This window comes from Stigmatopora nigra, chromosome 7 (assembly GCF_051989575.1).
Source record: "Stigmatopora nigra isolate UIUO_SnigA chromosome 7, RoL_Snig_1.1, whole genome shotgun sequence".
Lineage (NCBI taxonomy): Eukaryota > Metazoa > Chordata > Actinopteri > Syngnathiformes > Syngnathidae > Stigmatopora > Stigmatopora nigra.
The window spans coordinates 12087959-12105925 of record NC_135514.1 but is presented as its reverse complement, the minus strand read 5'-3'; the positions used below and the strand labels follow the sequence as shown (position 1 = coordinate 12105925).

At 34.6% G+C, this 17967-nt stretch overlaps 1 protein-coding gene across 4 annotated transcripts in view; it reads left to right on the top strand.

Annotated features, from left to right (window-relative positions):
* LOC144199231 (mannosyl-oligosaccharide 1,2-alpha-mannosidase IA) overlaps positions 1-17967 on the top strand; it is a 116384-nt gene that overhangs the window by 55009 nt on the left and 43408 nt on the right. For all 4 annotated transcript variants that reach the window (XM_077720729.1, XM_077720730.1, XM_077720731.1 and 1 more), the window contains one exon: positions 11398-11494. In XM_077720729.1, the coding sequence (XP_077576855.1) occupies positions 11398-11494 (97 nt within the window). The remainder of the gene's footprint in view (positions 1-11397; positions 11495-17967) is intronic.

Sequence of the window (17967 nt, the reverse complement as noted above, 5' to 3'; positions counted from 1 at the left end):
TTCTCAGTTGCTCAATTTGTGAACGGTCACCGCCAGCTCTCTCAGTCAAAATGGATTGGACGTCTATCCCCATGAATGGCAGCCAATGTATTCAAAAGTTATAGATGGAATTAGCCCACTTTTGCTCTAAGTAGCTCAATTTGTGAGAATGGCAGCACTAAGGTTAATAAGTTACCTTTTAAGGTGAACTCCTCTTGAATATGACATCACATAATTGAATATTCTCATTCGCTAGCACAAATGTTTTTGGCATTGTGGCAAATGGCATTGTGTTTGGGTGCGCTTTGGAGTTTCTTGTGGCTTTTTCCACCTTAGGTGCTCCCGAAGCGTCGTTGGGTGTCGAGCTAGAACACGTTTTCTCCCGCATTTTCTGTGATGTTTATTCCTCGCTGCACTGCAGTTTTCCCGTTTTGTCGGTTGAGGTTGAGGACGCAGCCGCTGTCATTATCTCACCAAGGACACCTCTGCAGGGTAAAAAATGTTTCTCGCATTGGAGATTTTCTTTTTCAAATCTGTTTGTGCTACTTTCTACACAACAGCCTTTAGCTTTAAAAAAATAAAAACATATTTATATATACATATAAAGACTGTGAAGGCAATGAGGACAAAATAAGCACAATAAATGGAACATTCATTCAATTTCTGTACTGCTTATCCTTACAAGGGTTGCGGGGGTGCTGGAGCCGATCCTACAGGCCCAGGGTGGGTGACAACCCAAATTTATGGTCAGCCAATCACAGGGCATAGGGAGACTTTAGAGTGTTTAACCAGTTAGCATACGTGTTTTTGAGATGTATGATGAAATCGGAGAACCCAAAGAAAACCCACCCAAACCCAAGGAGAACATGCCTAGATCGAACCCTTGATTTCAGAACTGTGGGGCTGACATGCTAACCACTCGTCCACCGGATTATGACTGGAATATTAGACAGGAAAATCCATTTTTAAGTAGTCTGGTGAGTGGTTCGGCCTCACATTTCTTGGGTCATGGGTTCAAATCCAGGTTGGTCTACCTGTGTGGAGTTTGCATGTTCTCCCGGGGCAGTGTGGGTTTTCTCCGGGTACTCCGGTTTCCTTCCACATTCCAAAAACAAGCATGATAGACTGATAAGACACTCTTAATTGCCCTTGGCTATGATTGGTTGTCCTATTTTCTCCTGGTTTCCTGCGATTGGCTGGCCTGAAGACAGCTGGGACTGGTTCCGGCACCCTGGCGACCCTCATTAGGATAAAGCGGTTCAGCAAATGAGATGATATGAGATCAATTTATGAATCTATTGACAAAACTCCCTAGTGGTTGCAAGGATGTTCTTAGAGGTAGATTTGAACAAGAAAATCCAGTCTTTGTTGAAAAAGGAAGTCTGCCATCTTGGTTGAGTAACCATTGATTTAAACATGGTCAACATGCAAGTGTTCTTCCTGAATAGCATAAGCTAGCGCCTGGAGGTTTAGGCCACAAGTTAAAGAGGTTTTAAATGGCATTTGTTTAAAAGAACACAGTGTCTGACAAAGCCCCGCAGCGAAAAACGCCCCATCGATCAGGTCTGGATTAGGCTGGGATTTTCAGATGCAATCAATACGCGGTCAGTGAGACCCGCCGTATCTACTTGTACGCAAGCCGCCATGTTACCATCGACCTGCGATGGCGGCTGATAAACACAGTCGGTCCACCCAGGATCGCCCAATAACAACGGAAGCGTCTCAAACCAGTGCACGTTTAATCACAGATGTTATGTGATTGTTGGTAACGCAATCTTTAGAGAGGCGTTCACTGGCCACAAATTCCTCAATCCTATCAAATGTTTCCAATGATGAAAAATCGGGATTAAAATATTGCCTCTCATTGACAGCAATAGACGTCCAGTTCATTTAAACTGGGAGAAGTGGCTTTGATTGTTCATGTTTCAGTGTCTATGGCAGCTAATGAATTAATATTATTTTGTAATTCAAGTTGTGGATTCAGGAACTTTTTTTTATATATGTGTAGTGTTTTGTTGGGGGGGATTGGTTAGAAATCAAATATGTATATGAATATAAGTATTGCCACTTGAGAAGGAATTTGTGAAATTGTTAGAAAAGAAAAAATGTAATGTGTATATATATGGTTATATATATATATATATATATATATATATATATATATATATATATATATATATATATATATATATATATATATATATATATATATATATACATACATACATACATACATACATACATACATACATACATACATACATACATACATACATACATACATACATACATACATACATACATACATACATACATACATACATACATACATACATACATACATACATACATACATACATACATACATACATACATACATACATACATACATACATACATACATACATACATACATACATACATACATACATACATACATACATACATACATACATACATACATACATACATACATACATACATACATACATACATACATACATACATACATACATACATACATACATACATACATACATACATACATACATACATACATACATACATACATATATATATATATATATATATATATATATATATATATATATATATATATATATATATGTGTGTATGTATGTACTTGTACACATATATGTATGTACTTATACACACACACATATATATATATATATATACATATATATATATATATATATATATATATATATATATATATATATATATATATATATATATTTATATATATATACTTATACACACAGATACACACACATATATATTAAGAACTGTATATCAGTAAATTATCTCATGTAATTATAACTTTAAACAGAAAAGAAGATAATTTACTATTATTGATAACAATAATAACACGTGTAAATAAGTTCAAGCATATTGAATGAATTAGAACTTAAAATACTTTAATTCAACTTTTGGCTGAATCCAAATAAGTTTATTTTCGTTCATTTTGGATAAAACTGCCAACCCTTTCATTTAGTTTTATCTATCTCCAAATACACCAACTAGCTCAAATTTGACATGAAAATATACCGTTGTCCTTCACATTAAATCTACAGACTACTTTTCACTATACACAGCACAAATTGCCTGCCCCATGTGACCCTACTTTAGTCCTTCCTATTAGACCTCATCCATAAACCTCTTGCAATACACAATGACCAGCCCTGAAGATGGATAACATTACACTCTCCATTCACCATCATGTTTTATTCTTTCTGCCGCCTACTGTACTTGGCCATCATCCCGCAGGCTTGATCACAAGAGGCGCATTGATGGCTACGATAATTTCCTTTCAGTGCTTATCACCATTTTGCAGGAATACAGCAGCGGGAAGAAAGGATGACAGATAGGGCCGATATGCTAATCAATTTTCTAGTGTGAGAAGGAAGGAAAAGACCAAAAGTGTCGGTCATGACAAGCATTTCGTGCCTTAGGTATGATAAACTTAAACTCAACATGACGTCTTTGTATTCAGGTAATTCCAGCTAGAAGTAGTCAGCGTTTTGGCCTTTTGTTATTAAATTTATGCACTGATATTCATGGTGGGAATTTAAAATCGTTTTCTGAGGAAGATCACTTTGAAAAAAAGGGAAGAATGACTCATATTAAGGACGCAAAATGTATATGAAAGAGAAGAGAATATGTGAGGAGTTCTGGTTTATCAATATTTAATTTATTCTGATCACGATTTGCAGCTGTGCTTACATTTTTTTGGCCTTTTTTTGCATTGATTTTTGTAGAAAATTGTTCCAAAATCCATGCTTTCATACAAAGAAAAATCTGAAAAAAATACAATTTGTTGTTTATAGAATAAGAAAAATTGCTCACTTTTTCCATTAAATTTCCATATTCTTTATTAATATTTTTTTTCCATAGTTTTAATATTGTTATAGTTTTAATATTGTTATTGTAATAGTAGCCGTACTTGTACTCATACTTGTAGTAGTAGCCGTACTTGTACTCATAGTAGTAGTAGTCGTACTTGTACTCATACTCATAGTAATAGTAGTCGTACTCATACTCGTAGTAGTAGTAGCCGTACTTGTACTCATACTCGTAGTAGTAGTAGTCGTACTTGTACTCACTCGTAGTAGTAGTAGTAGTAGTAGTCGTACTTGTACTCACTCGTAGTAGTAGTAGTACTTTTACTCACTCGTAGTAGTAGTAGTACTTGTACTCACTCGTAGTAGTAGTAGTAGTAGTAGTCGTACTTGTACTCACTCGTAGTAGTAGTAGTAGTCGTACTTGTACTCACTCGTAGTAGTAGTAGTAGTCGTACTTGTACTCATAGTTGTATTCTTAGTAGTCGTACTTGTACTCACTCGTAGTAGTAGTAGTAGTCGTACTTGTACTCACTCGTAGTAGTAGTAGTAGTCGTACTTGTACTCATAGTTGTATTCTTAGTAGTCGTACTTGTACTCATAGTTGTATTCTTAGTAGTCGTACTTGTACTCTTACTCGTAGTAGTAGCAGTCATACTTGTATTTCTAGTCGTAGTAGAAGTAGTCGTACTTGTACTCATAGTAGCAGTCGTACTTGTACTCATAGTCGTAGTAGTAGTCATACTGTTATACATATAGTACACTAAATAAAGCTGTAGTAGTAGTATTCAATGGCAAGGACTTAATTAAGAGAAAATGCTGTATTAGAAAATAGATGTAACAATACAATTAGTAGGCAATTAACATTTGTTCACACACTTAGGCAGCAGTTTGTCACCAAGGTGTGAAATTTATCATTAAATCTGTCTGGATATTTAATTGGTTTGTTGAGCAAAGTTAGCTTAGTGTAATTAAGACCCAGTTTGTTTTTTCCATTGACTTTGGCGCCACTCTGTGCAAACTTTGTTGAGAAACCGACGTGGCGAGTCCATCGGGCCAAGCAAAAAGAAAAACAGGCTTTTTTTTTTTCCGACTTGAGAACCAAGTTTCATTAAAGTGACGGAATGGTGCTGTCAAACAACTGCAACAGCATGACTGATGTGCTCTGCCACCTTTGAGGTGACGAAACGGAAATTTGGGGAAACTTGAATCCAAAGCTCAGCAAAAAAAAAAAGAAAAAATGAAAAAAACAATGTCATTTTGCAGTTTTATATTCATGGCTTCTGACGTTGATCATAAATTTCAGAGAAAAGTTCCTCTTGGAGGATATTGCTGCTTATCAGTGCATGCAGCAGGCTCCATTTTGAAATTGGACTTTAGATATTTGGGTGGGTTTTTTGTACTTCAAAGTAAATCGTTTTTTTTAAAGAAGTTGGAGAAATGTTTCCTATAGTTTTGACTGACACAATTTCTTGAGGGATAGAAGATAAATGAATGAATTTTGGGATATAGTCCTGTTTATATTATGTATTTATTAATACTGAGCTCCATTAGAAAGTATTTTTTCCTTTACTGAAGTTTTTTTCAAGGATAAATGACTCATACTCATAGTAGTAGTACTCATAATCGTAGTAGTAGTAGTAGTCGTACTTGTACTCATAGTTGTAGTCTTAGTAGTCGTACTTGTACTCATAGTTGTAGTCTTAGTAGTCGTACTTGTACTCATAGTTGTAGTCTTAGTAGTCGTACTTGTACTCATACTCGTAGTCTTAGTAGTCGTACTTGTACTCATACTCGTAGTAGTAGTAGTCGTACTTGTACTCATAGTTGTAGTCTTAGTAGTCGTAATTGTACTCATGTCATACTGTTATACATATACACTAATTGAAGCTGTAGTAGTAGCATTCAATGGCAAGGATAAATGACTCATACTCATAGTAGTAGTACTCATACTCGTAGTAGTAGTAGTCGTACTTGTACTCATAGTTGTAAGGATAAATGACTGTTTTAGGTGAAATTTTTTTTATTTTCTGCATAGATTTTATTTCAGTTGGATCAAGTTTATCAAAATTGTTGCGTATACAGTAATTGAATTTTAGAAGTAGCATACTTTAATTTTACTTGCACTTTAATTGTTTTGTTGTTATTTTAATTAGAGGAATTTCCATATATTTTCTTAAAGTTTATTGAGATAAAACTGAATATTCAAAGTGTTTTTAGCCTTAAATTGATTTTATTTTTACATTTAAACTCTTTTTAAAAGGCTACAATGTTCGTAACACCCCGTTTTTACATTACCATATTTTAAGTTAAAAAGAAATTGCATTTTTTGAGGATTTTTTTTGTCAGAACAAACATACGTACGTTAAACGTAGAAATAATAACATTTAGAACAACAAGCAGAATAGGCATAACCGTTTTTCAGGTGGAACCCTAGCCTTCCTCCCAAAAACAACGAAAAAAACTCATATATAAGTCGCACTTTAATATTTCTCGCAGGCCCAGTCAAGCCATGAAAAAAAGTGCGAGTAATAGTCTGGAAATTATGATATTAAACGGTACAGGACTGTGATTTTTGTATGATTTGTTTCTTTTATACGAAACTGCTTCGGCATCAATTACAAGCTTAACGGCCTTGGTCCGCATTTATGTGGGGGATGTGGAATAAACTAGCTAGCTATTCCTCTTTTCGGATAAAGTGTTCACCACTTCTAGTTCAGTTGACCTGAAATATAACAGCAAGACATACAACTGATACAAAATAAAAATGTATATGATTATTGGTCGTTGAAAGATTGAACACATTTTTTTCAGAGCACCGTGTAATTGCTCATAGCGTTTTTGTAAGACTGAAAAAGGCCGAAAGGTGAGATAAGATTTGGATTGGCGAGTTTACTGCAGCGTAGTGCTGAGTCAGAATGGCCTTTAGAGACTTGAGCCGTACTGTTGTTGTGCTTTGATTTGAGTTTGTCGGATACGGTGATCGAAAAAAAGGTAGTAGAGGTGGATAAGTTCCTGGTCGTAATAGTTGAAGGAATCTGATTGCTTCCTTCCTGTTGCGCCATTTTGACAGTATCGTGGTTTGATTTATAGTCTCGCCATCCACTCGTGAATTAAATGGGAGACTGCTTGGTTTGGAACAAACATAACAAGAGCATTATGGGATGTTTTAGTATGTGTCAAGAAGTGGATGAGGGCATTAGAAATGTTCATATGCACAATAATAGTAGACACACAACTACCGTATTCTTAAGTTAAGACATGAGCCTGGAATTTAGTGACTCAGTGGAATGTGGGTGTCTCAGGTGCCGCTGTGATTTCGCTCGAATGATGCAAATTTATTCACTGATTTTAAGTTTTTGGTAGGGAGGCAAGAAGTAAATGTGTAAAAATAAGTGAGGTTATTAGTCAATTAGTAAATGTTAAATGAGGAAACATAACAAATTCTGAAGTGTTTTAAATCATTTAAGCATTTTCTCTTGTTATTTTACATCAAAACATGAAAAAAAATTAAATGAAGTGAAATTGGTTTGCTTAAAATTTCAAATTATGACAATTATTGTTTTTTTTTACAGTGTGGAAACAATTCCACAAAATTTGGTGATCATTCTGCCATCCCAGAATGACTGTTGACCTAACCCAGAGTGCCGCTCGTTACTTTAAACCACATGTGTCAAAGTTGCGGCCCGTGGGCCAAATCTGGTCCGCTGCATTATTTTGTGTGGCCCGGGAAAGTAAATCATAATTGCCATTTTCTATTTTAGGATCAAATTACAGTGAAGAGTATAGATGTATATTAAATTTCCTGATTTTCCCCTTTTTAAACCAATAATTGGAATTTTTTAATCAATTTTTTTCTGTGTTTTTAGTTCAAAAATCATTTTGTAAAGTCTAAAAATATATTTAAAAAAAGCTAAAATCAACATTGTTTTAGATCAATAAAAAACTGAATATTCAGGCCTTTCAAACCAGTTCTTTTAATCCATTTATAACAAAAAAAATCTAAATATTATATCTAAAATGGTCCGGCCCACATGAAATCAAGTTGCCGTTAAAGCGGCCCGCGAACCAACCCGAGTCTGACACCCTTGCTCTAAATGATCCAAATTTTGATGTCATAATCAAAACGTCTGTTTCACCTACATTTTCCGAAATAAGATTTCACCAAAGGATTAAATTTAGCCGGTTTTGCAGGCTCTCCAGAGACTTTCCTATCTGTATACAATCCATTAAAAAAAGTCACTATTCATAATGTATATCTCTTTTAATGCTGACAAATTTGTCGGTGGCCTGTAAGCAACTAAGATATGATTTAATTAGCTGTCCAGGAAAAATGCAAACTGGATTGTCTCGGGGGAGTGTGTGGTAGCCCAGCTGTCAGTATCACATTGAATGTAAACCAGCACAGATTGTCACACTGATTGGGTTGGTCATTAGCGAGAAACACAGTGCGAATAATCCTGGCTGTTATACCAGCAAAATGCGTAAAATTCATCAGAATCTTTTATCATTTCCTGGATTCTCTGCATTCTGATGGAGATCGGGATTCGTCTGGTTTTTTTCCGCAATGGGGGGTTTTCACTGATTGTTGATTCTCTGTGTACCGCCAATAGTGTGAAAGATAAAAGTTGGCAAAGTATAAAACGCAAGCGTAGAGGACATGACACTTTTCCGACCAGAGCGTCTGTGATGTTTCCGAAAACGAAAAAAAAATGAAACTCTGAATCCACGTAGACTTAGGCGGGATAGAAGAAGACCAGCTGAGATAAATGCACCCGCCCGCCGTGTTGCATCTAACCTTGACGGAAGACCAGGCACGTTTGTGGAATACCAAAAACATCCGGCCTGTTTTTACGGTGCTATTTCTCCGAATTTTGAAATCAGTTATGGATGAAAATGGAGTTGTAAAAAAATTGAACACTTTAGTTGATGCTCGGACATTATGTCGCCGGTCTTTTGGTTGTCAGTCAAATGGTGACAGAAAGTTTGCTGTTGAAACCAGCTCTCAAAACGATATTCATGAGAGAGAGTTTAATATCTAAAAGAGAGAGCGTTTAATATCTAAGTACTGTTTAATGTCTAAGTACTGTTTAATTTAAGTACTGTTTAATGTACGTATTATTTAATATCTAAGTACTGTTTACTATCTAAGTACTGTTTACTATCTAAGTACTGTTTAATGTCTAAGTACTGTTTAATGTAAGTATTGTTTAATATCTAAGTAGTGTTTAATATCTAAGTAGTGTTTAATATCTAAGTAGTGTTTAATATCTAAGTAGTGTTTGATATCTAAGTACTGTTTGATATCCAAGTACTGTTTGATATCCAAGTACTGTTTGATATCCAAGTACTGTTTGATATCCAAGTACTGTTTGATATCCAAGTACTGTTTGATATCCAAGTACTGTTTGATATCCAAGTACTGTTTGATATCCAAGTACTGTTTGATATCCAAGTACTGTTTGATATCCAAGTACTGTTTGATATCCAAGTACTGTATGATATCCAAGTACTGTATGATATCCAAGTACTGTTTGATATCCAAGTACTGTTTGATATCCAAGTACTGTTTGATATCCAAGTACTGTTTGATATCCAAGTACTGTTTGATATCCAAGTACTGTTTGATATCCAAGTACTGTTTGATATCCAAGTACTGTTTAATATCCAAGTACTGTTTAATATCCAAGGACTGTTTGATATCCAAGTACTGTTTGATATCCAAGTACTGTTTGATATCCAAGTACTGTTTAATATCCAAGGACTGTTTAATATCTAAGTATTGACCAGCGACCAATTCTAGATTCACTGGTGCCCCATCCAGTTTCAGGGCTCATATAGTTACTGGTGGATTAAAAACTCCTGTTGCAGTATTTGACAAAGCCATACTGGCAGATAAGTCAATCCAGTTCAGGTGTTGCCTTCCCAAAAACAAAAATGTACCGCAGAACAAGTTAAAAATACAAAGAGTAGCCTTACATCTATCAAAAATACTTATTGTTATCATTTACTGCTCCAGTCTTGTTTCTGACAAGCACTCGGTAATGATGTTAAAAGAGAGAACACGATTTCTGACATTTCTTTTTTTAATCATTTTTATTTTTGCTTTAGATTTTTAAAGCTACTGTAGGCTGAAGACAGGCTGAGAATATGAAACGAAAAATCTGACATTGCGTGTTCTTTGATTGGGCGAAGCAGAAAATCGTGTCGGGACGCTGTCACACTCTTTAATGTTTTTTATTTTTTTATTTTTTTGGTCCCCATCTGGCATCTCCTGCTGATGAGGTTATGGTTTTATCACAGTCTGTTTGTTAGTTCACATAATTAAGAAAAAGAAAGAAAGAAGCGTTGACATTTTTTTCCCACTTTGATGATGATTGCTGTCCAAACCTGTTGGCTGCCAATTTTTAACGGACTAGCGCCAAATTTTGAATAGATGTCAATCATTCTTAATTAACTGGCGACCAATCAATCCAGATATACTACAGCAGACTAATTGGATTCAATGCGAACCGTGACCGGACGTTTGGTCGCCGGTCCAATATACTTAGATATTAAACAGTACTTAGATATTAAACAGTATTTAGATATTAAACAGTACTTATATATTAAATAGTACTCAGATATTAAACACTACTTAGATATTAAACAGTACTTAGATATTAAACACTACTTAGATATTAAACAGTACTTAGATATTAAACACTACTTAGATATTAAACAGTACTTAGATATTAAACAGTACTTAGATATTAAACAGTACTTAGATATTAAACAGTACTTAGATATTAAACAGTACTTAGATATTAAACAGTACTTCGATATTAAACATCACTTAGATATTAAACAGTACTTAGATATTAAACACTACTTAGATATTAAAAAGTACTTAGATATTAAACATTACTTAGATATTAAACAGTACTTAGATGTTAAACAGTACTTAGATATCAAAAAGTACTTAGATATTAAACACTACTTAGATATTAAACACTACTTAGATATTAAACACTACTTAGATATTAAACACTACTTAGATATTAAACACTACTTAGATATTAAACACTACTTAGATATTAAACACTACTTAGATATTAAACACTACTTAGATATTAAACACTACTTGGATATTAAACACTACTTGGATCTTAAACACTACTTAGATATTAAACACTACTTAGATATTAAACACTACTTAGATATTAAACACTACTTAGATGTGCATTGATAATGATTGCCTCCACCGATTATAATCTTATTTTTTCATAAACGGAAGACGATAAATCATAAAAAAAAAAAAATCAAAAGAACCCTTCCCATTTTGTGTGAAGCAATTAAATGCTGTTTTTAATCTCCTGATTTCATGTGAAGTTTTAAATGGCTGCGGGATAAATGTCAGTCCTTTATTTCGGAATGCAGCGTAATCGTACGCTTGTCCTCCTTCACGCTGATCAATAAACTATCATTCCCGTCGCCTGGAGCTCGACAAATTTAATTACATGAGCATTCCGTCAATCCTCTGACTGATCTGCTCTGTGTATGTGTGTCTTTGCAGATGATGAAGTTTGCCTGGGACAACTACAAGGAATTTGCCTGGGGCAAAAACGAATTAAGGCCTTTAACCAAAAACGGCCATGTGGGCAACATGTTCGGTAAGTCTTATTTATTTTTTTATTGTTGTTATTTTAATCAAGCTAGATTGATCTTTCTCGGAATGTTTTCGGTCACCACAATCGATCCAAAATTCCTAAAATTGTGTTGACGTCATAGCCATTTCAAACAGATGGATTGAGAATGATTTTTAGTAGCTAGCTACACTAGCATTAGCCATGCGAAATACAGTGTTCCCTCGCTACTTCGCGGTTCAGCTACCGCAGACTCAGAGCTTTGCGTATTCTTTTGAGGAAAAAAATACAAATATTACATTGAAACAACATATTTTACAGTTTTTTTTTGTTATAACATGAATTTCACTCTCTACCCGTATTCTATATGGTGTACTGTATACAGGGGGTAATTTTTTTAATTTTTTTTTTAAAACTTAAACAAAAAAATGTAAAAAAAAAAATTGAATTAAATTCAAATTAAGCATTTTTTAAAGGGGAATCCCTACTTCGCGGAAATTCACTTATCTCGGGTGGTCCCGGTCCCCATTAACCGCGATAACCGAGGGAACACTGTACTACAAAATGAAATATTATCACAAAGCGCCAAGGCAATCCTCCCCTTGGGTTTTAAAGGGGATGGAATAGCCGGATTTAACATGAGGAGAAAAGTTATTTTCTCTTCCTAAAGTCACAAAATAGATCAAATGTAATAAAGGTATTCAGTAAGGTTGATGGTGGATGTTGAGCTGTCAGACAAAACCCCAACCGATGAGCCAAAAGCTTCTATAATAAAAGTCAGATAAGCTGATGGTAAACCCTTTAATACCTGGAGTCTCCCTTGTCATTTTGCTGGGATTATGACCATAGAGAGCTTTTACCTCAAATAGTTGTTTTTGATATTTTTGGCAATGCAGTAGTAGCCTATTGCACAACTTTGTTATATTGACTAGATACACAATAGAGCCAAATTCCTATTCCATCCAGTTTTGAATCAAAATATGATCCTTAATCGTCTCCTGTAGAATGATTCCAATACTTTTTCATTTTCATCATTGGTCAATGGATAAAAAAGAATATTTTTGATGGGGAGGCTAGTTTAAAAAGTTGTCAATTCATTTAGTAATCATGATTATTTTTGTGCCAGCACTATTGACAACATGGCAACCAGCTAGCACCGGCTATAATGTCTCCTACAGTACCAAAGTCTGATGGTCTTTTAGCTTTACGTGTCCGTGCAAAAACTCCCACAGGACTTGAGTTCTGCACGCAGCTAATAATAAATTTACACAGGAAAATGGACAAAACAAAACGTTAAGCACGTGAACCGAGCTGAACACGCAAAACAAAAAAATTGTCCAACACAACCATATGAACTGTTAAAACCATTTGTAAAAATGGATTGGACGGCTAACAGCAACAAATGTCCCTCCAAGATATTTCCCAGATATTTAAAGACTATCAACATGTAGTCAAATGTAGTGATTTCTTTATGGACTAAAAATCAATGACAATAAATCTAAAAAATTGCTCCTTAACACCAACAAAAGAAGCAAGTGAAAATCGGAAACAGCTTAATGAACCTAATATACCTCTTACATTCTCATACCTGTCAACGTATACATTTTATATAAACATAGCGCATCGGCAAGCAATGTACCCAGACAGTCTAACTGTCAGCATCATACAACAACATCCACAGAACCACCCACGATAAGGGAATTTCCGCGAAGTAGGGATCCCCCTTCAAAAATGCTTAATTTGAATTTAATTCAAAAAATACATATATATATTTTTTTATTTTTATTTTATTTTTATTTTTAAAATGTACCCCCCTGTATACAGTACACCATATAGAATGCAGGTAGAGAGAGTGAAATTCATGTTATAACAAAAAAACTGTAAAATATGTTGTTTCAATGTAATATTTGTATTTTTTTTCCCCAAAAAAATCCGCGAAGCTCTGAATCCGCGGTAGCTGAACCGCACAGTAGCGAGGGAACACTGTACATACACAAGGCGCACCAACTTATTGGGCGCTACATCCACTTTGAGGAAAATAATGGACTTTTAAGTGTGTCTTATATGCCGTGTTCCATTTCTATGGTTTATTATTGATTAATATCAAATATCAAAAGTCTTTATTGTCATCATACACAGCTGCATAAAACAAAATTGGTTAATATTGGGAATTGCAATCATTAATAAGGGGACCAATTAGCCAATGCATTCTTACAGTTTTGATGAGTCGGCCCGATTTGAAGTCATCTTATTCGTAAATGTAGGAAAACAATCACCCAAACCAGGTCAAAGGTTTCATTTCTTAACTTTTGCTTGCTAATTTCCTTTTTAAGAATAATAAAAGCAGTAGGTCAAATCCCTCCACCCCATCAAAACAAAAGTATTGTCCTCATACGCCAATAACTTTTTCTGGCACTTTTCCGCTTCTCTGAGAAACGCCATCAGATCCAAGAAAGGGCAGGATGCTACCTAGCAAAATGTCACAAGGAATATGGCGGATGCACAGATTGACGGGGGTTGCGCCAAGCCAGGTATGAAATTGGCTTGTGTTCTTAAAGGTAATCCTCAAGAGTAAACACGCACGCGGAATGATTGGATTCTTGGCGGGGTGTCTGAAGGCTGTCGATCGGTAGATAAAGAGGCTGGAAATGCCGTTGCCTCAAAAGAGCAAAAGATGTTCGCCGCAGTTCGTCGAGCAGGCCTCGCCCGTCGTCTCGCCCGCATCGTCTTCTGCTACGTTTCTTTACCGTGTAATGCTCCGGGCTCGATCTCGTTATCCTTTCCTTGCGAACAAAGTAAAAATGTCTTTGTGTTTTGGATAAACTTTGTGTTGTATGTTAAATATTCATATCTGCTCAGGGCAAATCAGGAAAGAAGTTGTAAGAGGGATAGTAATGGAGTGTTGTGGTGGCTAAATTAGCGTAGGCTAACATGGATTTCTATGAATTTAGAAATTCTGAAGACTTGAGCAGAGGAAAATGTAGTTGTTTGCAAACATTAACGTCTCACTTTTATGAAGTTTTATTTTACATATTAATTTGATGGTAGAATCATGTTTAAGACTATATAAGACTATATTTTAGATGAGGGGTGGGCAAACTTCTGGGCCCGGGGGCCATATTGACTTTAAAAATTTGCTAGATGGGCCGGGTCAGCACATGATACGATACATATAAAAAAGTGCATCCGTTAACAGTACATATGAAATATAAACAGAAAAAAGGGACTAAAGTGTTAACATATTCATCACTCATCATTAAAGTAAAAAGTTTAAAGTACAAAGTAAAGTAATAAGGAATGTATTAAGAAACATTTAAATGTTATTTAAAAACAGATAGAGGGGCTGTAAAACATGAAAAACAAATAAGAGTGGACAGAGCTACTGTTAATGGCTTCCGCGTGATGGCGCCATCTTGAAAAAACAAAAAACATTATTTAACATTATTTATTATTTATAAAAAGCCTAACGGGCCGTATGTGGCCCGCGGGCCGTAGTTTGCCTATGCCTGTCTTAGATTGTGAAATATTTTAGAATTTACCTTGCCAGGATGTTTTTTTTTATATCTTCATATTAAGATGATACTTTTTATATTTAAATATTACTTATTTATATTTTTTACTGGGAAAATGCACTTTGTGGAATAGCAATACCATTTTTGTTATACGCTGCTGTCTATAATGACAATAAATGCCTTTTATTTTCTATTTTTGATAAAAACATCAATTAAAAATCCATAACAATTGAAAACAATTTTTATAATGTTCCGCTTCTGCATAATAGAAACCAACGACATAGTTGAAGGGCATTTGACTCAATGGAAAACATAAAATCTCATTTGAAAATCATAAAATTGTGATTTTATTCTATTTTTTTAACATTTTTGGCAATTTTGGCTACAGCCTTATTGTTCCACTTCCCACTCTCATTGTTAAATAAAGAACAGCACCTTATATTGGGGTTTCTTGTGGGAGCAATTTCCCACACAACACGTATTACCCATTGTTCCAATAAAACAATTGATTGGATTTCTTCAAAAAAAAATACGCTGGCTGCCACAGCAATGCAACTAAAGCGATAAAATAAAACTCTACCTTCCGCTAGATCACGTCTGGTTGCTGACTGGCTTCCTAGCCAACAGCAAAATGGGATTAATATTGTTTTTTTTCACTTTTTGGGTTTACTTTTACAAAGAAAAGGACTACCGGATTCGATAAAATACCACTTGAGATGATAATGGGACTTTAACTAAAAGCTAATGTTAGAAATTGCAAAAGCAAATGTAGTTCAAGTGATGTTTTACGTGGATTTAATCCCATGCCAAAATGTAATTAGAATATAGACCGTGTACACTGAGCTCTTGACACTCATTTTTTTTCATATTTAACTTTCATTTCACGTAAAAAAAAAGAGGTCATGTTTTAATCTGCTCCTGACGAGTGGTTTGTCTCTCGCTTGGCAGGATTACGAAGAAAAAACAATAAATAAATCCATTTTTAAATTAATATTGGAGGAATAGGACATGTCTAACCTGAGTACAAATATATTGAATTTAACTGCTAAGAGTTATGCCATTTTATTCATCCTAAATGTAAATATATACTTAATCTAAACTACTTCCAAACTACAGCTAATTGTTTTTATTGGCTCACAACAAATTGTGAAAATAGCCTACTAAATAATCTTAAATTCAACCTATAACATGTTGTAATTCTCTTCTTAAACACTAGAGGGAGTCATTTGAACAGTGCCTCTCTATCATTTCTAATCAATTATGTACAATTTCAACATTTAGTTTTACATAAAATAACTCTTAAAAACAATGAATTAAAATATGGTGGTTATGAAATTGTCGTCTTTGCATGTTTCTGTAGTTTCCGTATTTTCACGACTATAAGGCGCACCGCATTATAAGGCGCACCCTCAATGAATTACATTTTTCCAAATATAGGGCGCACTGTATTATAAGGCGCACTGTCTATTTTGGAGAAAATATAAGACTTTTAAGTGCGCCTTATAGTCGTGAAAATACGGTCATTGCCACTGACTTCCAGGTATGAAGCACTCACTACACAGTCACCTCTAGAGCCAGCCATTGTTGATGTTTTGGATTTTTTTTTTGTATAAAATCTTGCAGTGGGGGAGGAGCTATATGATGGAAGCTGTTGTAAACTACGATTGCATCTGCATATTTAACAGTATTGTTTCAGTTCAGGCGTCTGTGTTTTTTTAATATCCGACAGTGGTGGTTTTTCGTTTTCTGTTTTTGTACATATATAAGGCGCACTGGATTATAAGGCGAACTGTCAAATTTGGAGAAAATTTAAGACTTTTAAGTGAAAATACGGTAAATAAATATATATTTATGAATAATCTCATCTATTGCTGTCAATGGCAGCTAATTAGTTATTACCCAAAAAGCAATGTATTTTTTTAGCCAAATTCAAAATATGAAGTTCCCCAAAGGTTTGAACTAAGTAGTCCCCAATTCCGAATACTTAATTTGAGCGTTTCTTTGACATAAAGTCTTTTGTTGCCAGTCTTTTGGCATTTCTAATCGTCCATTTGTTTACTCAATTGTTTATCTTAGTATTCACTCCGACGCACCCTCAGCTTGTGTTTCTTTTTAGCGTCTGTCACTGGAGCCCCATCCTAAGCAAAGTGTTTTTTTGCATGCAAAAGCAGTTTGAGGTAACATTAGCAAAAGCCAGACAGTCTGTTGTACTTTTTTCTCCTTTTACCGACCTGGGAATCATCTTGACAATTAATCCCTTAAATCAACTCTTGGCTGAAGCAGGGATTTAGTGTGGTTTTTTTGTGTGTTTTTATGGCTTGCAAAGCTACAAAAACAATACTGCAATAGTGGAGAGTCACCATTTTGCATGGTAAACTAAAATAGCGGGATAGTTTTAGAAAGTACAAATCTTCACAGTTACTGGCCTTATATATCTATATATATATATATTTTATTTCCCAGACTATATATTATACTTTTGTTTTTAGTTTGCTTGGCCTGCAATTAATAAGTGCGCCTTGTGTAAGTTTTTTCACATTTTTTTAAATTTGTTATGTTGTTTTTTTGGCTATAGTTGTCTAAAAAAACAACAACAACAACCAGATGGTTAAGTAAACACATGCCTATTTAGCTTATTGTTCTTTGTTTTACTATTTTTACTTTATATAACCATTTTTGTTGTTTTAAATGGGTTAAAAGCTCCTAGACTAATCTTATTTATCCTGTCTAAACACTGAAAATATATTTTTTACCCTGTGAAATGCTTAAAAAATGATTAGTGTCAACATCATCTAAAATTGAGAACCAAACGGACCAAAATTGCACTTCAATTTGAGTCAAGAATAGAAAACGAAGGAGAAATAACCTTCATTTAACCAATTTGTGTGATCGTTATATCTTAACTATGATAGCTTTATTACTCTTCGATTTTCTTTCTTTAAAAATATTATATCATATCTCGTAAAAATAGCGAAAATACAAGCATTA